Source organism: Rousettus aegyptiacus, unplaced genomic scaffold (genome assembly GCF_014176215.1).
Source record: "Rousettus aegyptiacus isolate mRouAeg1 unplaced genomic scaffold, mRouAeg1.p scaffold_m13_p_4, whole genome shotgun sequence".
In the NCBI taxonomy this organism is placed as follows: Eukaryota; Metazoa; Chordata; class Mammalia; order Chiroptera; family Pteropodidae; genus Rousettus; species Rousettus aegyptiacus.
Window position 1 is genome coordinate 37,581,519 of NW_023416307.1, and position 24,307 is coordinate 37,605,825.

Here is a 24,307-nt window from a genome sequence, read left to right on the forward strand (position 1 = left end):
GTCTTATCAGCAGTTGCCTGCATTCAACAGGAGAAAATATAATTATTTGTATCCTACGTTTCTTAGATTTTTAAAAGAAAGAACTTTTTTTTTTTTTATTATAAAAGTAAGGCAAGATTAAGAACTAGGGATTAGCAATAGGAGTCATCTATGATCGCATCACTCATCTGTAACCACTGTGATATTTGACATATATTCTTCTGCTATTCTTTATCTATGCCAGGCTCACTTTATTTTTTACAAAAATGGAAGTGTGTCTTTTCAATCTAATATGCTATTGTACATGCATACACTTCTTATTGATCTGCACTTCTTAAATCACATTCCAGGGAACATTAGAGTCTAACAAGATACTAAAAGGCATCCTGTAGAAAGAGTTTCTTAGCTTCTTTACTATAGGAGTCTTTATTATAGGACTTTGGGTCTTCACTATGTTAATGCACATCGTGAGTTACTAAGGGGAGAGTAAAGAGAATGTAGGTTTAAAACTTATTTGACCATGGAAACCCCTTGTTCTGTGGTTTAATGATTCTCTCCTATGACTCTGGGACACCGTAGGACAGTCTGGAATCACTGCTGTTCTACATCATTGCTTTCTTAAAATTTGGCCTTCATTGGATATTACATGTATGTTCTTTATAACAGAGAACTTTGATAAACACATTTTAATACCTCTTTTTCTCAATTCTTCTACTAATTGCCATCTTTGACAGAACTTTCAGTAGATTCGAGACCTCAAGGTGTGGAAAACATGAGGTATTTGAGAGCACTGTATAGGAGTGTATACATATAAGCACATACATGTGTATACATGTACAAATATGTGCATACAAACCAATAAATGTGTATATACACACATTCACACATGTGTAAATATATGTATTTGTATATACACACACCTGTAGGTTTATAGGCATATGTTTTGCATGTATATACATATGTGCTTCTATATATACATGTATATACATACATAGTTATATACACATACACACACATCTCTACCAATATCTATATATTATTATGAGAAGAAAAGAAAACAAAACCCTCAGTGTCTAAGCCCAAGTTTGATTTGTAAAGCTATTTTACTATCTTAAAAGTACACAATTACTAGGAAGACCAGGTGCTGTAGGCATAAAACAAACAAACAAAAAGTACACAATTAAAAAACATTCTTTTCTTCTGTACTTGACATTTAGACTCTCCATTTCCCAGAGTTGATTACTTCCTTTGATTACCGATACACCTGAAGGCATGCTAGAACCTCCTGTGAGATGTAAGAAACAGCCTTTTTGGCCTGTAGATAATTTCTCTTCAAATTTTAGTCTTAAGAGAGGCTGCTGTGAAGGTCTTGAATATGATTTGGGAGGCTGAAATAGTTCTGGGAATATTCTGATTCTTCCCATACAAAATTTGTGAATTGTTTTTCAGTACTTGGATTGTCCAAGTAATTATTATGGTTCTTATTGAGGTCAAAGATTTAGGTCAACTCAAATAGCTTTTTATTTGGATGGCTCAAAACAAAACAAAACAAAACAAAACAAAAGTTAAACCACTTTGAACTCCAAACAAAATAACACTTTCTGTGGATAGCATGTGGACAAAGGGGTGAAGAGAACCTAAGACAAGAAGAAAGAGAGTTTACTTTTTTACACCAAAATATCCTGTTATGCTCCGTAGCATCAGACATCGATGAGTCATCAGTGATGCAGTTGGCCGAGATGGGTTTCCCTCTAGAAGCATGTCGGAAGGCTGTGTACTTTACAGGAAATATGGGAGCTGAGGTGGCTTTTAACTGGATCATTGTTCACATGGAAGAGCCAGGTAGGTGGTTGGAAAATGGAATGGCTTTGGAGTCTGATGCAGTCCTCAGCGATGCTAAGACTTGGTATTTCCACGTCTTCTGGATGTGTTCCAGTAAATGACTTTTTAGCTCATAGTCTACTGCAGTTGGGAGGAGGGCATGGCTACTTTTGCCTGTATCGCAGTCACAATGTTTGTCTTTCCTCTTTTTAAAATTAAAAATAACAGCTTTACTGAGATATAATTCACCTTTTAAAGTATATAATTCAGTGGCAGAAAGACCACCGGAAAGATGTGGGATATACTTCGAGCTAGGAGATGATGAAGATTGAAATAAAAAAGTGTACATGAGGAAATGGGGGCTGTTTAGTTATCTATTACTTTCATGTACTTTTTTGAGATAATTCACCCATTTAAAGTGTACATTTCAATGGTTTTTAGTAAATTTGCAGTTGTACAACTATCAGTATTATCTAATTTTAGAACATTTTTTGTCCCCCAAGAGAAACCCTGTATACATTATTAGTTACTGTTTATTCCCCTGTCCTTTAAGGAATGAGAATTTCAATTTCTCCACATCCTCACTAACCCTAAATTGGTACCTCATTGTGATTTTGGTTTGCATTGTCCTAATAACTAATGATGTAGAGCATATTTTCATGTTATTTAAAATAACATGACATTTACATATCTTTGGAGAAATGTTTATTCAAATCCTTTGTCCATTTTTAATAAGATTGTCTTTTTATTGTTGAGTTCTGAGAGTTCTTTTTATATTCTAACAACAAGTACTTTAGATATATGATTTGGAAATGTTTTCTCCCATTCTATGGGTTGTTTTCACTTTCTTGATGGTATCTTTGGAAACAAAAATTTTAATTTTGATGAAGTTTAATTTATCTATATTTTTTGTTACTTGTGCTTGTGGTGTCATATCTAACTAACCATTAACTAACCCCAAAACACAAAGATTTACTTATATGTTTTCTTCTAAGAGCTTTGTAGTTTATCTCTTACATTTAGGTCAACGATTTATTTCAAGTTAATTTTTGTATATGGTGTGAGGTAGAGGTCCACCTTCATTCTTTTGCATGTGAACATGCAGTTGTCTAAGCACCATTTGTTGAGAAGACTATCCTTCCGCCATCGAATGATCTTCTTGGCACCATAGTTGAAAATCCCTTGACCATAGATACATAGATTTATTTCTGGACTCCCAATTCTATTTGATTGATCTATATGTTTATCCTTATACCAAATACTGACTGTCTTCATAATTGTAATTTTGTAAGTATTTTTCTTTCCTAACTCTAAAGTGTTGTTTAATACCAAAAAAAAAAAAGGCCTAAGTGTGATTATTTTCCCCAGATTTTGCTGAACCATTGACCATGTCTGGTTATGGAGGAGCAGCTTCTGCTGGAGCCTCTATTTTTGGTGCTACTGGATTGGATAACCAGCCTCCAGAGGAGATCGTAGCTATCATTACCTCCATGGGATTTCATCGAAATCAGGCTGTTCAGGCACTGCGAGCAACAGTAAGCATGGGAGACTGTGTGTGGATACCCTCTTCTTACTGGAGTGGTCTGTATTTCTGTCAGTAGCAGTTGACAGTTTCCAATGTCCTTTGATCCTTTGGGGTCATATTTGTCCCACTCTTACTCCACCGTAGCCCACAGAGATTTGCATACTTATATATATTATGTACATATATATATATATGTATAAAATAAATGATTGAGGGAATTATATAGACAGTTTAAGAAAAGGGAGGTAAAAAAAAATAGGGAGATATTACAGCTGGGGCAAGATGACCAAACTGAAAAAAACATTGTATCATCTTAATGGTTATTCTAGAGAGTCAGAGATTTGACTTGGAGCTTTCTTATGGCCTTAGAGCAAAGAGGGGCGTGTGAGATTCTGTGGTCAGCAAGGCAGTTTTTTAGGAGAAATTATGTCTTTCTGATACCAAGATCTTGTAGAAATGTTCCTCAAAAGTCCTCGTAGAGAAGACTGAATGGCTCCTTGGAATTCTTTGCTTCTGTTTCTCTCCATAGAGACAGAGGATTCTTCCAGTGTTTATGAATTTTTTGATACTGTCAGGAGAGAAGGAACCATGACACTAGAAGAAAGAAAGAAGTCTTCCTTTTGCAGTGCAGATATCTGTTTAATTTTGAGAGGAAGTACTTTTTAAAAAAAAAAAAAAACAAAAAAAACCAAACATCTTTCCTTGCCACATCATATTTCATTTTTGAGTAGTTGCCTGCTACCAATTCCTTTTTGCCTGTCCTGACTGGTCACCTGCTGGGGTGCATTGCTGAGGTCACGGCTACTCTCCACTGGCTCATGGGAATGTGGCTGGAACAATGTTTCCCTTTAAAATGCTTGAGAAATCTAAACCAGTGTTTGTCTCACTTGGAATATTTGCTCATGCCCCACTATTTTACTGATCTGACTGTTTCATTAGAGATTCTATGTCTGAACAAATTCTTTACCCCACCAGTAATATCACAAACAGGGGAGATAGAAATGCTTTTATGATCAATTAGTTTGAACTTCATGGAGCTCAGTTTTAAATAATGTTAACTAACTAGTGTTGTCATCATTAATCAAGGCCTTAATCTTGTCTCTACTGCAGTTAAACCAATTTGCCAATATTGGGGAGAAGAGGCACTAGTATAGTACTCACGTTGGCACCCCCCTGCCTTGCATGGTTATCTGCAGAAATTTCAGTTGGTAGAGAATGTAGTGTGTGCGATTATTGTGGCCTTAGGGCTACACTGAAACAAATGTCACACTCTTTGGCATTCTGCACCCCATCATTATCAGCATTGGTGTACAGAAACGCTGAGCTAAGACCGATATGGACTTTGGAATGCTGATCTGCTGCTCGGAACTGTTATCCACTGTATCTAGTTATAGACCTCGGTTGGGAGACTTGCAGAATGCCAAGTACATTTTATATGCAGAGTCAGAGCTTCTTATTCAGAGGCACTTAGGACTAATGAATTCAGGCCTCCTGCCCTAGCTGCCTGACATCCTGGTTCAAACAGTCAGGATATAATGAGGCCTGGAAACTGCATACATTATAAAAATGTTTTATTTTATTAGAATAGTAACCTGGAAAGAGCACTGGATTGGATCTTTAGCCACCCTGAGTTTGAGGAGGACAGTGACTTTGTGATCGAGATGGAGAATAATGCCAATGCAAACATCATTTCTGAGGCCAAGCCTGAAGGACCTCGGGTCAAGGATGGATCTGGAAGTAAGTTCTTGCCTGAGCAATTGTGTGAACTTTTGTGACTATACATTCGGCTCATGCCCTTCCCTCTCACTGCTCATATTAAAACTTTTGCCATCATTCAAAAGTTAGCACAAATCCCATCTTCTCCTAACTGGTGCATTTTGCTACTTTGGTGGCCACGGTGCTCTGATAAAGTCTTGGACACTCACTTCTGTCACCCTAGTAGACTGTGTGCTTGTTTAGTGCCAGCTTTGACTTTTTCTATCCTTCGAGATAATTTTTTTTAGGGACCATGGGAGTTTTTGTCCAAAAGAGAATATTTATTTTCATGTTGGTATTTTTTGAACAGTTGAAACGCAGTTGAATACCCTTGACCCTGAATACCATTACCCATACCAGCTGCGGATAATTTTCTGAAGGGCTGTTAGAATTGCAGGAAGAGGTGCTATAGGCCAACGTTCTACCTTTTAATAGCCAACCCATATATGTCACTAAGTACTTTACATACAAAGTCATTTAATCCTTAGCATACCTATTTTACAGGTAAGAAAACAGGCACAAAAAGATTAGATACCTTGCTCAACATCACACAGCTCTTAAGAAGTAGAGCCAAGATTCATATCCAGAATCCATGTTCATCAGTGTGATAGCCTGTTTCTTGGACTGTCATTGCCTACAGAATAATGTTCGGGCTCTTTAGCCTGGCATTCATCACCTCCTCCAGTCAGATATCAGCCTACCTCGTCCTCAGTGTCGTTTCTTCAGAATCCCTCCCCCTCCACCTGTAGTTCAGATGCCTGGTACTGTAGTCACAGCATCAGCCTACTCACCTGGCATCATCCCTCTTTTTGCTACTTCCAGTTGTTTGCTCAGGTTAATCCTTAATTGCAAAATGCCCTTCTCTCTCAGCACTGCACAGTAAAATCCTCGCCATGATTTAGAACTTGGCCAGAGATTCTGTTTCTCTGGATGACTTTCCCAGGTCCTTGTCATAATCAGTCCATTCATCCTGGTAATAATTATACTAATGTTAACAATACTTCCATTTCTGCCTTTTTAAATCCTCACAATAACCCTATGAGGTCGATTTTTACAAATGAAGAAACTGAGGTAAAGAAGGTTGGTTGCCAAGGTCACATACCTAGTGATGGGTATAACCAGAATTCCAACCCAGGCACTCTGTTCCAGAGCCTGTGCCTGGAGCCACTATAATATGGTATTTGTTCTTCTGTTATTAGGGGTGTCAAATCCATCTTGCAATAAAAATTATTTATGTAAATATCTGTGTCTCCAATTTGACTTGAAGCCTGTGGAGGACAGAGGCCATTTTACTTTTATAAATTTCATGGTATCTAGCACATGGAAAGTACCAAGTAAAAATAATTAGATTTAATTAAATTTATATTAGCAGCATTTATTTCTATAATCATATGGCTGTAGCTCTACTCATTGATGGTCTTATCAGACCTAACATATATATATATATATGTGTATATATATGTATATACACACATATATACATATATATACATCAATATATATATATATATATATATATTGATCTAGCTCTAGAGAAGAGAGAGTGGGAGGGAAACTTTCTTCTTTTATATAAAATAGGAACTTCTCTGAAACTTTTTTATCCTGTCTTGGTAAGAAAGGATGAGGTATAATTATCCTAACTTCCATAATCATCTGAAGGGTCTTGTATTACTTTTCAGAAATCAGTGGCTTGCCTAAAATATTAGAGCTGTAAAGGATGAGTTAATAATTTATGAGCAGAATTTATTATGTGTTACACATCCATCAGTTCACTGCTTCTTTGACTTCCCGTAATGGACTTTTCTTTGGGAATGGTGATTCTTTTTCACAGAAGGACAAACCACAAGATGGAGCCATTGTAAAGCTGCCAAGATACTTGGCTGCGGAGGGAGGGAGAGTCTAATCATTAGAGTTTTCCATTTTCTGATGGAGCTTGGAGGGGCCAACCACTCCCTCAGATGGTCATTAGTGATATGGAACAGCCACATCACCTCCTTGGGCTTACTCGAGTGATCTGCAGATATTCCTGGCACTACTGGTTTTTGAGCTGCATCCTTGAATAGGAAGTCATCATGATGCTTTCAAACACCCTTTAACTTAAAGGCACTATGGGCCAAACTTTGTGGCCTTATTCCTCATTGCCCCTGAACTTGGGATACTTGTGGGTGGGGGTGGGGGAAGAGACAGCAGTACACTATGGGAAATCACATACAGGATGTGCAAAATCTAAGGGTGAAAAATTTAGTTATGAAAAAATCAAAAAAATATAAACCACCCCAACTCAACAAATGCATTTGGCCTCTGATTTTATAAAACAGATGTTTTTAATGTAACCTTTCCAGCACTGCGCCTGCCCATGGGAGGTGATCAGCAAATGAACTAAATGAATACCAGGGGTCACAGGGATAGTTTTTTTCCCTTCTTTTTGTTGCCTCCACTAAGTGCCATGTGGAGGAATTGGCCTTGTGTTACACTGCATACCTCACAGAAAAGGAAAAAGATGATTTCTTGTACTTTATTACATTAGTGCCTAAACACATCAGTCACTTCTCTCTTCTTCTTTAAAAAAGATCAACATTAATATCCATCTTTTATTAACATTAATATTGTTTATTTTTCTTATAATTAAAAGGATATGTAATAAATTTAGCAACTTGAGGAAGCATAGATATATGAAAAGAAAATAAAAGACTCAACTGTCCTACTACCCAGTCGTAATATATACATATTTATTTATATATTTATTCATCTTTATATATTATAATATAACATTCTATTCTATACATGTTATTTTATAACCTGCTTTTCCCCTAGCCGTGGGCATACATATATGTAAGTCTGGATTATTGATATATATTAATATTCCATTGTATCAGTATACAACAATTTATATACCTAATTCTAAGCCAGCTAAGTTATTATTTAAATAAAATATGATTATAGAAAGTGTTTCAAATAATGGTATTATTTGCACATTCAGAAGACGAATTAATGATTTCTAAAAATTTTCTTAAAGGATGTATTCTGTTCGTAGAAGTATAACAAATGCCTCTTTTAACCTCTATCCAGGTAGTAGACATTCGTTCACATTTAAGTTTCTTTTTTCCCCTTCCTTCTCTATTAAAAATAATGCTGTAATGAACATTCTTGGGCTCTTATTTGATTATTTCCTTAGGGTAACTTTCTAGAAGTGAAGGTTTTGAGTCAAAACTGCACATTTTTGAGGTTTTAATACAGATTATTACCTTTCCTCCCAGAAATGCAGCATTGGTGGCTCTGCTGTTCCCTGTCCCTCCCAGTAGAGCTGTCGGGCTGAGCACTCTGTGTTCTTCCGTGCCTTTATCACCTAGTTGTTTCTCTTGTGTTAATCACTTCTTCATTTCCTTTGACCCATTTTCCTGTTTTTAAGTTGTTTTTTATTGATTCGTATGAGAGCTTCATGTATTATCTATTAGTTTGGGAATACCTGGCACCTTTACAATATTGAGTTTTTCTGGCCAGAAACATTTTATCCTTTTCCTATGATTCATGTCCTCCTGCTCCTGCCCCTGCAAAGTGATATGGTTTTCTTTATAAACGTCCTATGTGTTTGCAATTTAGTTATTTATCAGAATTACATTTTCTGTGTTACTTTTGAATAAAATTTTCCCTACTGTATTTTCTAAATTGTTATATACTGCTGAATTTTGGAAAGTTCCTGATCTTGTCATTGGCTGTTCTGCATAATTTGATTAGAATTACACTGAATTGATAGGTTAACTTTGGGAGATGTGTATTTGGTGTAGGTAGGTTGTTTACATTCCCGAGACACTGCTTTTGAACTTTTGGCGGGGCGGTTGGCGGGGGCGGTGGCGGGGGGGCGGGCGGGCGTTGGTAAATTGGTTGAGACATTTGACATGGGGTATATTGAAGATAATTTAAAGATAAGGGTAATTACTATTTGGGAGTGAAATGGATAGCCAAATCAGACAGACAAACCAAATAAAAGCAACAACCTTAGTTTTCAGGGTTCTGCTATAAGTGGCAGGAGAGCTGAGCCAAACTTGTCTAAGGAAAAAGGGAAGTATTGTATTATATTGTATTATCAAGTCCCAGGGAGACTTGATTCTAGGCATGTCTTTGACTGCAAGGCTCAAACCCTTTATCTAGATGCACCCCTGGGCTCTGCTTCCTCTGGATTGGTTGTAGTCTCAGACAAGCTCTCCCTCATGGTCACAAGATGGCTGGTAGTACCTCCCAAAGCTGTATCTTTCCAGGTTAACATCCAGCAGAAAGAGTCTTGTCTCAGAGTTTTCAGCAAAGGTCCTGAGAATCGGAGACTTAGGCATGTGCCCACCCCTTCCCTGGTCACAGTCTGTGCGTGGAGCCTAAGGGTGGAAACATCTTCCTTCCAAGCTCAAGTACTGGTTCAAGTGTGGTCCTGGACCAGCAGAATCAGCATCACCTGTAAATTTGTTAGAAATGCAGATTCTTGAGCCCCACCCACGCCTACTGAATTAGGACCTCTGGGGGTGGGCCGAGCCATCTGTGTTTCAGCAGGCCCTCCAAGTGGTTCTAGGTCAGGTTAAATTTGAGAACCACACTTTAAAAGCAAGATTAGGTTACTGTTGTCTTAAGAAGGAGGACAGTGTCTATTAGAACATAACTAAACCAGGTAAATACTAAAAATAATAACAAGTTTGGTGTTTGAATTGGGGAAAAAAATGACTATTACAAGGACAAGGATTAAAGAATTATTTGTATCAGTTTCTTCCTTTAGGGAATTTATTAATTAAAAATCACTATTGCCGTCTTTTTGCATGAGGAAGTAACATCATTGCATGAAACACTTTTATTTAAATGTTATCTAATTGGCTTAAAAGGGTTAGTGCTATTAACACTTGGTGAAATAGTAGCCGGCCTTTATTGATTGTGTCCTCTACTCCTTATAGCAGGGTATTCAGATGAAGAAATGGTGGCTCCCATAAGTGACTTCTAGTGCTAGAACCAGCTTGGAATATAGGTCTGTCTGATTTTGAAGCCCCGTGCACTTTCTCCTTTACCCCTTATCGAGTCACCTTATTTCAGAATTTTTATATTGGAGTGGAAGTGGGAGTCTATTAGAAGGCTCTGTCGTCATTTTAGGGCTGGCATCTCACTTTCTGTTGCATTTTTAAATATTTTTAAAAAGTGGAAAATTAGGCCTTCAGTCTGACCTATCTGGGGTTCTGCCATTTGCGAAACCATTTTTGTTTCTGTGTTGCACTTAATGAGCGTTTAATTTTTTTAAAAAAAAGAACTCACTGATTGCCAATGTAATCACGAGGTGATTAGGCTGTGATTACTCAAAACTTGCCCTGGCTCCTTCCAGTCCTGTTGCTGGAATGGTTCAGGCATCTTCTGCTGCAGCTGAGATTTTCCAGCAAGGGGAGCAGAGAGCCATTTCTTTTACGTGATGGCGGGGCCCCCAGCGTGCCGGGCTCCCTGAGGAAAAGGATCTGGAGAGCAGGAGGTGCCACTGCACAGGGTGGCTAAGCACCAGTGATCTACTTTAAAACCACACACACTTAATGCATCTGAGCTCTAATTCCCATTCCATTCCAGTACCTGTTTACAGTTATGCGCTCCCCCTGCCCCTGTCCACCGCAGTAGTGCTATGGAAAAGTAAGAGGAGGACACTCGGTGGAGTAAACTAATTTACACTAAAGTATGAATAACTGAGAACTATTAAGCTTGGAGGGAAGTGTTTGCTATTTGGAGTCTTAGTATAACAAAGAGAAGTCAAGGGGGACTGGTCGTTTTGAGCAGGCTGAGGTTGGGGAGACAATTTCTAGACCCTGTAAGAGTCTTCCCATGTTGTCAGCTGCTTTAAGCTGTTATTGATTTACTTAAATCTTCCTTTTTGGGAACTGAGATGTTTTCTAAATCAAGCTGTGGGGGCTAGAAATTATTTGAAGATATAGGATGTTTGTGAGTGAAATTTTAGTAAACTGGGGATGATATTTTTTCCGTTGTACAGAGAGAGTGAGGGATGGGTAATGAAACAGACTGTTCAGGTTAAGATTCAGCTGGAAAACTCAGCTTGAATTTCTCACTAGAAGGCTGCAGAGCCCCTCAGGGCTGGCTCGGTGATTATTTCAAGGAGTCTTTTGGTGTTTCTGTATTTTGAGCACTCTCTGAGACTGATTAATATCTCAAACCCTTAGGAGATACTACTGCTTCTCAGATTTATGGAGATGCTACCATGGTTTATAAAATATAAATTTAACTGCACTCCTGAGTCTAGAGTTGCTTTTGGTCATTATGTGTTGTCAAATCGTGATTTTCAAAAGGTAAGATTACGACCCTCGGATGCATGCAAACTGAACACATACCAGATTTTATTTGACTCACTAATAAGATAAGCAAGCAGGTAGCTGTGCTTACTGATTCAAAAACATTTGAGATGCTAGTATATTTAAAGATAATTTGATTGATGAATTAGATATAAAATTAGTGTCTATTAGGACCATAAATCCTTGAGGTTATATAGTCCACTGGACAGAATTTTTTTTTTTATCTTTGCCAGACAAAAATCTATAAGTTAACAAGTAACTTCACTAAATCTGAGACCTTAATCAATAGTAAGCAGTAAAATGAACTAAGTTTATTCCACTAGTCTGGGGCCAGCAAACTCTTCTGTTTTCTTTTACCAGATAGTAAATGTTTTAGGCTTTGTGGGCCGTACCTGTCATCTCATACTTTTATCTCCCCCTTTCTTGCCTTTCTTCTTGGTGGCACAAAAGTAGGCTCTGGGCTGGCTTTGGCTTATGGGTCATTGCAGTGTGCTGGTCCCTACCCTAGATAATCGTTGGGTGGCCATTCTTCCGTATGGGCATGCCGCCTACCTCTTCTGCTTTCTAATTTCATATACTTTTTTGACTTTTTTTTCGTATACTTTACTTTCTCAAAGACTAAAATCAGAATACAATTGCTATGATGTTGGGTGGCGGTGTTGGTGATGAAATTTTGATGTTAAAAAATTGTTCTTATTAAATAGATTGGGAACATTTCCCTAAGTAGAAGAAGGGCAAGTTTTGTTGGGAGAGGGAAGGATGCTAATTTCAGACACTGTTTAATTCTGGCTATTTAGAGGGACACTGTTCACCAGAATGTTGGACGTAGTGGGTTAGGCAGTTTTGTCCAGCTTCTCTGGGCACTTAGAAAATTTCTCTGTTGAAAGTCAACATTTACAAAATGATATACCTTTCCTCATACTTCCTTTTCTATCTACATGAAGAAAGATGTGTACATTTTTTGAGAGCGTATGCAATTATGCTCATTTTTAGAAGGGAACCTCTGGGAACTTGGAGAAGAATCAACAGTAGCTTCCTGCTCTGATTTATTCACCTTAACTTTCTCTTTGGAAAAAAATATTAGTTGAGATTTTGCAAATGTGTTGAGAGATTTTTTTCTTTTGCTCTTGGTACCTAGCAGGAGGTCTTGAATAATGCATGGGGTAGGTGCTTATATTGATAAACATGGTTAATTTTAATTGTAGGACTAAGATGTATGCTAATTTTTTTCTCTAATTTATTTTTATGATTCTGAGTATATATGCGAATTGTTTATAACCAAAGAGGGGAAAATGCCTTTGGGGGCTAAATGACATGTTTGAGTGTGTTGGATGCATGAGTTTATCCTTTTCTGTATGTCTGTGTATTTTGTGAATCCATTTGATGTGTCGGTGTCTGAGCAATGTTTCAGAGATGTCACCCTGGCTTATGGTGGGAAGTGCTCATTTACATACTCTGAGCAATTATTTAAGTCATTGTTTTAGAGAACAGTTCCTTGATGGGAGGAGATGGAGGAGGTTGGTTGGGGTATCATGACCTCTTTTTATTTCATGAAAATTCTAAGACAGCAACTGCATTTTGGGAGATGAGCACTTTATCTCTCAAACTGAAGATTTGGAATTTGATATAGAATTATTCCAAAAGAGCTTTAAAAAAACTTGAAGAGGTCTCAGCCCATACCCTCTCTTGCTTACTGGGTGAGGGGTGAATGCTTTGTGTTGGTGGGCAAAAAGTTGGACAGAGCAGGGTAGGGACCCTCAATCACAATTTCAGAAAATCAGTGCTAGGCAAAGTGATTGTCACTGACAATTTTTTTGCCTGGTTTCTAGTTTCAAACCTGGGACTATTTCTGATTGTCAGTTGATGTGATAGCTGGTTTATGGTAGGAAAGACAATTTCCCAATTCAATTCTCTTTAAAATAATTATTTTACTAACTTTTACTTCAAGTTATACTTTGGTAGGTGGTTTATAAAAATAACAATATATGATATAAAAACAAATCAGGAAATGGAGTGAAGAGAGTCATTCCTTCATTTACTCATTTATACGTTTAATAATTACTTATTAAGTGCCTTCTGCATCCTAAGCATTATTCCCTGTGCCTAGAATATTTCAGTAAACAGAACAGACAAACTTGTCATTATGGATCTATATTCTACCCTGGAATAAAAAGAGAGAGACATTATAGTATGTGGCACGGCAGGTGTTGCTTCATGCAATATGAACAACCGTGAAAGCAAGGTCAGGGGTGGGAGTGGGGTGGAGGGGAGGGTTGTCCAGGAAGTCCTCGCCGACATGACACTTGGTATCAGACCTTGATGAAGTGAGGGGTGAGTCATGTGACATCTGAAAGAAGAGTTTCAGATAGAGGGAACAGTAAATGTAAAGGCCAGAGCATGCTGGGTGTGTTTGTGGAGCAGCTAGGAGGCCAGAGTAGCTGGAATGGGGTGAGAGGGACAGTGAGAGGAAGTGGGGGGGCCATTGTAGGAGTAAAATTTTACTCTGAGCTATACCACTGGAGCATTTTTGACAGTAATAATCAAAATTTGACTTCCATTAAAAATCACTCTGACAGCCATACTGAGAGACTGGTCAGTAGGGGGCCAGGGAGGAAGCAGGGAGCCCAGTTAGAGGCTGTTTTAAAAATTCAGACAAGAGATAATGCTGACTTGGGTCAGGAGTTACTAGCAGGAAGCGTAAGAGGTAGTTTGATTCTGGATAAATTTTTAAGGTGATGCTGACAGTATATGCTGATGGATTGGGCGTGTGTAGAGTGTGAGAAAGTCAAGCTTTTCTTTTGAGGTATTGGAAGAATGGAATCACCATTGACTGGGGTGAATGGATATGGCTGAGGGGAGACTGCTCAACAAACTAGAAATGAAAGGGAACTTTCTCAACCTAGTTAAAGGCATCCACAAAAAACCTATAGCTAATATTATGCTTAATGGTGAAAGACTCAATGAATGCTTTTCCCCCTAAGATCAGGAACAAGACAAGGATATTCACTTGTCATTATAACAGGAAGGTCTAGCCAAGCAATTAGGCAAGAAAAAGAAATAAAAGACATGCATATTAGCAAGGAAAAAGTAAAGCTGTCTTTATTTGCAGATGACATGATTTCGTATTTAGAACATTTTAAGGAATCCACTAAAAACTATTAGAATGAATAAACGGGTTCAACGAAGTTGTAGGAAACAAGATCAATATACAAAATTCATTTATATATCCATATAGTAGCAATGAACATTCTGGAAATAAAATAATTCAATTTAATGCCATGAGACTGGATGATATCACCCAGAGAGAGTCAGGATAGAGAAAATAAAGGTCTGATGTCCAAGCCCCAGGTCACTAAAGTTTAAAGTTCAGGGATATGAGAAGAAGCCAATGAGGCAAGTGGACAACTAAGAGAGTTGTGTCCTGGTGGCAAATATTTGAAGGAGGAGGAGGAGCTGAGGGCGAGTAAGATGAGGACTGGGGAGTCACAGTTGAAAAAGTGGGGTGAGCATGGGTGAACAGTAGGAGAGAGAAAGAATGGGAGAGGGAGGGGGAAGGGAAAGGGCCTGTCTAGAATCAATACTTTGGAAAATAAAATAAAGATTGAGTACTAGAAAAATGAATATGGAAGCCCTCATGCTGCATGGAAGTGACAGAGCCATGACCACCCTTTTAGACCCCTGAACTTGCCACCAGACTGGGCCATGGGATTTTTAAAACCCTTCCAGATATGCATTTAATGTCCACTGTGCTTCGATTGTTTATGTCCTGCTTTGATATGAATTTATAGGTTGAATTTGGTGTCAATTTGGGTATGTGTGTGCTCTGCGTAGCAGGTAAATAGACTTTGTTTTTCAGTCTAAACAGTTGCTGACTTTCACTATTGTTGGCTTTCAGTTCTGATAAGAAGTGCTGTTGATTTCTAGAAATGCTGCCACGTAACTGAGTTGTTTCATCTTTCATAGTGTACGAGTTATTTGCATTCATCAGTCACATGGGAACATCTACAATGAGTGGCCATTATGTTTGCCATATCAAAAAGGAAGGAAGGTGAGTCTTTTTTAGACAGTAAATGATATCTGTGTTTTATTGAATATGCCTACTGTGTGCCAAGGACTCTACTAGGTGCTTCATTTGTTACCTCATTTGATTCTCACAACGGTCTTATAGGATATACTCTTAAAATCATTTTATGCATCAAGACACTGAGGCCTGGGGAGGCCAAATAGCTTAATCTTAGCTAGCTAGTAAGTAGCTGTGTCAGAGCTGATATTCAAAGCCACTCTCAACCATCATACCAAGGTGATGTCCCAAAATAAAGGTGTATTCTGTCATATTTTGAACTTTCATAGGATTGTCAGATTTAGCCAACAAAATAAGAAAACCAGTATGCCCTATTAAATTTGAATTCCAGCTAAATACTAATTAACTTTATAGTATAATTATGTATCAAATATTACATGAGACATACTTATACTAAAAATTATTTGTTGCTTACCCAATATTCAAATTTGACTGGGTATCCTGTCTTTTATCTGGTAACCCTGAGCATCCAGTGTTTTGCATTATTGCAGCCTCACAGTAGCCTTCTGCTTAAGTGGAATAGATAGGTGTGTGGTGAATTGGGAATGCGACAGTTATGAGATGTAAATCTGCTGCTCTCCTTAGAACCTTCTCCCTGAGCTCGATCCCCACGGATCCCCCTGGTTTCCCTTCCTTGAGCACCCCACTGAGTGGCCCGTGGGTTGGCACTCCTGCTCGAGGCCACGTAGACACTGCAGAAACATGTAGCCTTGGCCTCTCCTATAGGATTTTGAGTTTTCACCCGTGCCTCACACGGTAGGAATGATAAGTTCTCACCCAGCACTCGATCGTGTTCCTTTTTGGTGTACCTAATAGTCTTGTCTTCACTTGATTGATAAAATAGTTGAGCACAGGGACTTGATTTATAGTGAATTCTTTTTATTACCAAGCATGATAGCTCCTTTAAAAATACTTAAGAGGAATAGTTTATAATTTAAAAAGCAATGAAATTACTTATATAGAATTGGTAAATATAAAAACATACAAAAATGTCTTCTGTAAGCCTAGAGATAACATTGTGTATATTTTGATATATTTCTCTGTTTTATGATTTTCATTGGGAGATGGTATATACGACTATATACACATACTACATATACGAATGTACTTGTAACTTCTCTAAAAGCTTAAAGTATGTGCACAGTACATACAGTTTTGTAATCTGCTTTTTATCACTTCATATATTGTGATTATTTTCTTACTTTACCAAATATCCTTTGAAGACATTTTAATTGTTGTATAATAGTTAACTGCATGGCCATTTACTTTTGATTTTTCATTTTTATACCTAAGGCCGTAACAAACACCGTTTTTGTAATTTTTTGACTCAATTTCTGATAGTACCTAGGATTTCTACAAACAGATTTATGAGATCAAAGGGTTTAAAATGTTTGGAGGATCTTTTAGTAACAACTTTTTGATTGAGCTTGAAAGTAAAAAAGCAATTGTAATTTCCCATCAGCATTCTGTTCGTTTTTATACAACAGATGTGAATTTGGTTATCTTAAAACATCTTGACTCTTTTAAGTATGGTGCAGTAACTTTTTCTGCAGTGTCCTAGAACTGACTTAAATCCATCAAACGCTTCTGTCTTTTGCTTTCAGATGGGTGATCTACAATGACCACAAAGTTTGTGCCTCAGAAAGACCCCCTAAAGACTTGGGCTACATGTACTTTTACCGCAGGATACCAAGCTAAACCTCAGATGTGCGAATCGGCGAGGAGCCATACGCCTTTTTAATTTGCAAAAAAAAAAAAAAAAAAAAAAAGAAAAGAAGTTGGGACAGCCAGACATGAAGGAGTACATGGGGTATTTATAGTTTATTTAAAGAACATCATTTGACGCCTTCTGAAATAGAACTGGGAAGAAATTTCTATTAGTGATGATAAACTACTGTAGATAATTTTTCTTTTTATAAATGTTCAAGGAGAGGATAATTAAAAAAAAAAGTATTCCTATCGCTGGTGGGGGATCTCCCACTGGTGCGTCAAAAACAAGAATGTGTCACCAGCCCTCTGTTCTGCTTTGGGGGTCAGTGGTAGTGGCCTCCAGAGAAATCAAGTAATGGGGCCAGTGATGTGGCCTTCACACACCGTAAATGAAAAGCCCACTCTTGTTTCATATCAAAAATCAGTAACTTGGTTGGGCTTTATTTGTGACATAATTTTTTCATTGTACACAATAATTTCTGACCTATCCATGTATAGTAGATTAGAGCATCTGCAATGAAAGATATTTTTAATTTAATCATATCAAAATTCAGAATATGACTGTACGAATGTGCGTGAGAATGAGACTGAGAGTGTTGAGACCTTCATAGTCAATGAGGAAATCTGTGACGGGTTGGGTTTTAAAGGTTAAAACAGTTGGCATTAAGCATAGCTGGAAAAAGCAAGTAAATATTTTAAAGAAACTATAACTCAGGAACAGTTAAAAAATTATTTCCCCACTTAGATTTTCAGACATAAAAAGGGCTGAGCTGTCAAGAATTCACTTGGGTTTGTGACACTTGGCAGTGCCAGACCAGAATTCCATAACAGCACAGTATTACTCTTTGCCAAAGGTAGATGAATTCTGTTTCTCAGCAGCCCTTCCCTCTTATGGTATGTATTTTTAGTTAAAATAGCCTATAGCTTTTTAACCTAACATATGAAAACTCCTTAGAATCATGTTAAGTCCCCAGATTTGTGATTTTCTCATCCCTGAGCTCTTTGCCTGCCTCCATTTCTGTGTTTTCTGGGGCCAGAGTCTCATCTCTGACTTCTGACTTGCTTGTCTGCTGTGACCAATGGTGTGATCTTGGGCACTCTAAGGGTTTCAGATGCAAAGAAACTTTCCAAGACGTTATGAAAGACCATCATTTCCATTTGGTATTTCAGCATTTTTGTTGCAGCCTGAAATTAGAGTTTCAAATGTGATGAAAAAGTGGAACGATAGTGCTCTAGAATTTTCGAACCGCCCTGTACCCTTTCCAAGCTCACTGGAGTTCTATTTCAGGTTATTCAGTCAAATGAAAAAGGATTTGTTGCTGTCTGCTTAACATGCATCTGATTGGTAGAAAGGATCTTTCTAGAAACTGTAGGAAAATAAGGTAGAACCAACTGGGCGAAGTACAGCACAGATGGTGGATGATACAGGGTGAGTCGCGAACAGGATGCCAGTTCTGAGGGAGCCTGTCTCACAGGAGATCAGTTATGCAGTGCGAGTGAGGAGCGGAGAGCCTGAGCCTGTGGCCCAGAGACCTGGGTGCTTCCCCTAGCTGGGCGAGTCCCTCATCCTCCCAGTGCCTCACTGTCCTTGTCTGCAAAGTGGTGTGATGACACCTGCTCTCTTTCCCACTGTGCTTTGAGGTGAGATTTGATACGATGAGCCTTAAAGACTGGCAGGTGGTGTGCCGGGTGCGTCCTCGCAGGGTGTGCTCCCTCCCTTCTCTCACCTGATGTTTTCTTCAATTTGGGAACAAGTGAGATTGGCATAAGGAGGGAGCTCATGGTGCAGGAATTCTCTACTAAACTCTGCCCGCTGGTATCACCTTTTAACGCTGACTTGGATATCCTAAAGCAGTCCCACTCTTACATGAGTCTCCGACTCCTGTAAAATCCTCACGCTGAGCAGCCTTACAAAATCTTGTCTCCTTAGGGCTGAGTGAGTGTCATAGAATAATGATTTCAAACATCAAAAGTGACTGGTTTTCAATGCTATTACAAAGCAAAGGCCTTTTGGGGGGTGGGGCGGGAGGTGATTGGGGATTTGGATTGAAATGTGGACAAAGATAGCATGTGTATTTTGAACAAAATAATTTTATAATAAAACTTTACAAAATGGTGTAAAATCAGTATAGAAGATTATAGGCTATATAACATTTAACTTAAGTAGAAAAATAACTTTAGCCCTTTACATGCCTAAACATATTGTAAAAAGTATAATATGGCTGCCTTTTTTTTTTTTTCCTGCCTCACAAAACAAAGGGCTATTTCTACAAGGCAGAGTTTTATATATGTGCTATTCTTTATTTCAGATAGAGAGTTGGGGAAAAACTGGAACAAATAATGAATTTCTTTCTTGCTTAAAAATGTATTTATATGTTTTCCTTCATTCAGACAAGGCAGGTTTCCCTGGAATAAAAGTTTGGAACATACCGCTTCATTTTACATTTGTATGTAAAAGAGATTAATTGTGACTGAAAACTGGAATAATGTATGGATTTTGTCAACTGATCATCAGCCTGTTAGGAGTCCTCTGTGAGAGGTGTGGTGGTATAATTGTGAAATTCTTACTGTGCGTGGACGTATGTGTGAAGGAGAGCACTTTTTCCTGTAAATATCTTTTGATATCCATTTGTGTAAAATCCCAATGAATGTGTCCTTGGAAACTATAATGTATCAAAGTTTTTATTTTGTCAGCTGATCTAAATGTCCATATAACTAATCGGAAATTCAAATTGTTTTTTGTTTTTTAAGGGAGGAAAATGCATGTAGAATGGACAATTGGAAGAATCATGTTTTAATGCAATTTTACATCAACATTGCTTCCATATTTTGAATTGACTTGGCTGTTTTCTCCCACCCATAAAAGAATGTGCCTGTGCTTACTTTAGGCTGTAGAAAGTCTAGCGCAAGTAGCTTGAGCCTGTGACTCCCAGGATCATTTATTCCCTTGACCTGAACTGGACGGAGCCTCACTTGCAGTTCATGGTGAGAGCACCTGGATTTGTAGCCTGACTCCGCCTCTAAGTGTGATGGGGCCTAGTCTAGTTACCTCTCTTGGCCTTTTTCTTTAAAATGAGTGAGTTAGAGACCAGATGAGCTCAGAAGTTCCTTCCTGCCCTAAAAGTTGGTTCTATTTTTATTTTCTTATGGTTACTACAGGGTCAGTCATGTAAGATGTGAGGGATTACATAGAGGTTAGATGTTATGCTTTTGGTTTGTTATAGCTCATATACTCCAGTTTAGAACCTGTCTCATTTTTAGTGTCCCCACTCTGACTTCTGTTCTGACTTTTTTGGAATAATTACTTTCTTTGGTAATTATCAACTCCCTCTCCCACCTCTCCCCGCCTCGAAACTCTGTACTTCCCAGTGTGCAAGATGATCCTTTGTTACCATCCCCCTCAAAAATGAAAAACCCATTGAAAACATTTCCCACTCTGAAAAGCCTCAGAACTACTTTCAGCTAAATCTGTTACATATATAGAATATTTTCTTATTCTAATTCAGTTCTGGCTAAGATCCCCCAGATCAGTGCTGAGAAAGTTGTCTATCACAGAAAGATGTCTTTTCATCATATACAGACATCACAGTTGCTAAATCACGTAACCTGTGGGGAGATGGCAGGTGATGGGCAGAACCAAGGGAAGAGGGTTAGATAAAATGTGATTCTGTCCTTTACCTTAGGTCATAGATCCTTAGGTACAGAACCAGGTTCTGTACTCTTAAGTTGGTGTATAAGATGACCTACACAGTGCCACAGAGATTCTCTACTCAGTAAATCATCCTGAGAGTTTGTATTAAGATTCTTTAGACCTGCTATTTAGTGCAGTAGTCAGTCACCACAAGTGACTAATGACCTCTTGACATTTGGCATGTCCAAATTGAGATTGTTCTGTGCATATAACATACCAGATTTTAAAGCCTTGGTACCCCAAAAAAGGAATGTAAAATATTTCATCAATATTTTATGTTGAATACATGCTGAAATGACAATATTTTAGATATATTAAATAAATAAGATTATTAAAATTTCGCTTACTCCTTTTTATCTTTTTTTAATGTGCCTGCCAAGAAATTTAAAATTAGACACGTAGCTCTCATTATACTTCTCTTGAGCAGGGCTGCTCTAGACTCATAGTGTGGGGTAGGCAGCAGAATGCCTTAGGTACGGAAGGTAATTCTTCCAGCATCCAGATAGAAGCAACACAAATATTTTCTCTAGAATCGGGAGCACTGTGAGGCTCAGAATGCCTTCCAGAAAGCAGAGGATTTTTCTATATAAAAAAACCAGTATAAGACCCGAATTAAAAAATAAAAGCAAATAAGCCCTGAACTGTGTTCCTTCAGCTTTTCCTAGAAACTGTTAACTGTGCACTTAGTTTCCAAGCAACTTCCAGGTGCCAAGGATGTTAGCCCACATGAAGGTGTTGGGCATATTTGTTTCACTTCAGGCAACATTCTCTGGTCGTTTTCTCTCGCCAGGTATTGTTCAGTCCGTTGAGCAGGGTGTGTTGAAATACTGTGTAAATCTTGCCGCTCTAAATGCGCCTCTCCTCTCGGCCATGGCAGAGGCTCAGCCTGTCGCCTGCGCCCACCTGCCCATCAGGTTTTGATGTTGGCTCCTGAAAGAGTTTGTATTTATTTTATTTTGCACTAGTTGCAGTTGTTGTTTAAAATATCTCTAATGTTTTGGGAGAGTATTTGCCTGTGATGGAAAGTGAGATGGATGATTTATTGCTTCAATTGTTTTAAAATTAAAAGCTATTCTCACAATCTGAGGTTCCTTGATGGCTCTTCTTTTTTCTTTTCCAAAATGCCAAGTAAACTAATTCTGTCCTTTGCAGGTTCTCATTCATCAATGGAACGGGTAACTTGAGATAGTGACTAATTTTATTTCTTTTTAGGGTTTCTTTGTGTGGGCGCCAAGTCTGCCTGTTCCCCATCAGCAGTGGAATATCAGCGATGGCAAACGTAACCTCTGTGAAGGAGGGGGTTCCCAGGCAGGGAGAAGTCTGAGGTCTTTTAGACTTTCTCTACTGGATGTCAAGTTGAATATTGGAGTCAATTGAAACATTTCTGTGGTTCCCTGGCTCTCAGTTTGCCGGTGACTTCCTTAATGCAGGTACAAGCAGAATTGACTCTAGTTACATCAAGAGATTTCAGCATTTCTATGATACCACGTTTCTAATCTGGATGAGTTTCCTATGGCTGCTGAAACAAATTACCATAAACTTAATGGCTTAAGACCATACATACATTTATTAGGTCAGAAGTCTGAAAATGGGTCTGAAATCTAGATGTCAACAGGAAAGCTGTAGGAGAGAATCCATTCCTTGCATTTTCCAGCCTCTAGAAGCTGTTCGTATGCCTTGGCTGATGGCTTCCCAGCAGCACTGGCATCATTCCAGGGTCTGCTTTCATTGTCACATCTCTGACGGGCTCTCCTGCCTCCCTTTAATAAGGACTCTTGTGATTACATTGAGCCCACACAGATAGTCCAGAATAATCTTGCCATCTCAGGATCCTTAATTTGATCACAGCCGCAATATTCCTTTTGCCATGTACTATAACACAGGTTTCAGGAATTAGGATGTGGACATCTTCGGAGGGCATTATTTTGCCTACCATATAGAGTATGCTAATTCTACTTAAAATATGTTCATTTAATTGTTACAATTTTTAAAAGAATGAACCTATATATTTTTAAAATCCAAGTAAAATTACCAACTTCGGTGTTGTGCCATATGTTTTGGTGAGGGAGAGAAGAGAAGAAGGAAATGATTGAGACAGTGAAGGATTATTTATGAGCCATAGAATGGTAAAATTTTTAGAATAATGTGTGCAAGCCAGCTGCACTCACATTCATTTGCTATAGTCTATCATGCCCTTACCAGTGTGTGTATGTGCTGTTTGAAATTACAGTCCTGCTTTGTAAGTGTAGTCAGTGACAAACTTCAGTCATAGAGTCATAGTGGGGAAATTTAATAGGAAAATGGTGGGTCATCTTCATCCTTCTGCAAATAATTATTTAAAGATCTGCGAGGGAAAGTCAGTGACATAGAGAGGCAAGGTGATATAATGGTGAGAATATAGGCACATAGACAAGTTCAAATCCCATTCTTAACAAGACTAGCTATGTGAGTGTGATAAGCACTTCATATCCTGAGGCTCAGTCTTCTCATCTGTGCAGTGGACATGATCAGATTTGAGATGTATTATCTAAAGCATCTGATGGTGGTGGACCCAGGATATTTTTACTCTGCTATTTTACATCACCATAATAACCCATATACATACTTCAGCATTTTGACTATGGAGGTTTTGACCCTTTATTTCAGTCTAAAAACTTTTAGAAAATATTTTTTAAATAAATACTTAAATTTTAAAAAAAGAATTACACCAAAATCGATGACTTTTTCAAAAGTATTTTGCTAGAGATAATTCCATTGAGCCAATTAATTTTGTTAATCTATATAGTGTGGTCTATCATTCAATAAATACAAAACATCTACCATGTGCTAGGCATTGCTTTTTCTAGATGTATCACTAAACAATTTAGACAAGGATCTCTGCCTTTCTTGAGTTTACTTTCCAGCAGGGAGCAGCAGATACCAAATATAAGAAATAAGCTAATTATATAATATATTAAAAGATATTAAGTGCTATAGAAGAAAAGAAAATGTAGAGCATGAGTGGAGGTGCAGGTGACGGTCCTAAATAAAGTACTCAGGGAAGGCATAGTTTGGAGGTGAGATTTGAACCAAGACGTGAAGGAGGTGAAAGAGTCATCCAAACACATTGTTGGGGAAGAATATTCTTGTCAGGGGGCGAGCTGGAACAGAGGCTCCAGGGTGGAACATCTCATTTGTCGGAAACAGCAAGGAGATGAGGGGTTGGAGAGAAGGGAATGAGGGGGAAAGTAATGAGAGAGGACGCCAGAGAGAGGCCAGATTGCCTGAGCCTGGGAGGCCATCGGAAGGACTTGACACGAGAGTGCAATGGAGAGCCATTACAGAGTCCTGAGCAGAGCAATGGCTCAATCTGACCAGTTTCAGGAAGATCATTCTTTGTTTAGACTAGATGATAAGAGGACAGGGATACAAGTATGGGGTACTGTGATTAG

The 24,307-nt window shown here is 38.2% G+C and overlaps 1 protein-coding gene across 1 annotated transcript in view; it reads left to right on the forward strand.

Moving 5' to 3' along the window:
* Nucleotides 1-21,962, forward strand: part of USP13 (ubiquitin specific peptidase 13) — a 98,568-nt gene extending 76,606 nt beyond the window's left edge. Inside the window, exons 17-21 of the mRNA XM_016128008.2 lie at nucleotides 1,678-1,821; nucleotides 3,169-3,335; nucleotides 4,909-5,062; nucleotides 15,358-15,442; nucleotides 17,080-21,962. Of these exons, the coding sequence (XP_015983494.1) occupies nucleotides 1,678-1,821; nucleotides 3,169-3,335; nucleotides 4,909-5,062; nucleotides 15,358-15,442; nucleotides 17,080-17,173 (644 nt within the window). The 3' untranslated portion in view covers nucleotides 17,174-21,962. The remainder of the gene's footprint in view (nucleotides 1-1,677; nucleotides 1,822-3,168; nucleotides 3,336-4,908; nucleotides 5,063-15,357; nucleotides 15,443-17,079) is intronic.
* The last annotated feature ends 2,345 nt before the right edge of the window (nucleotides 21,963-24,307 follow it).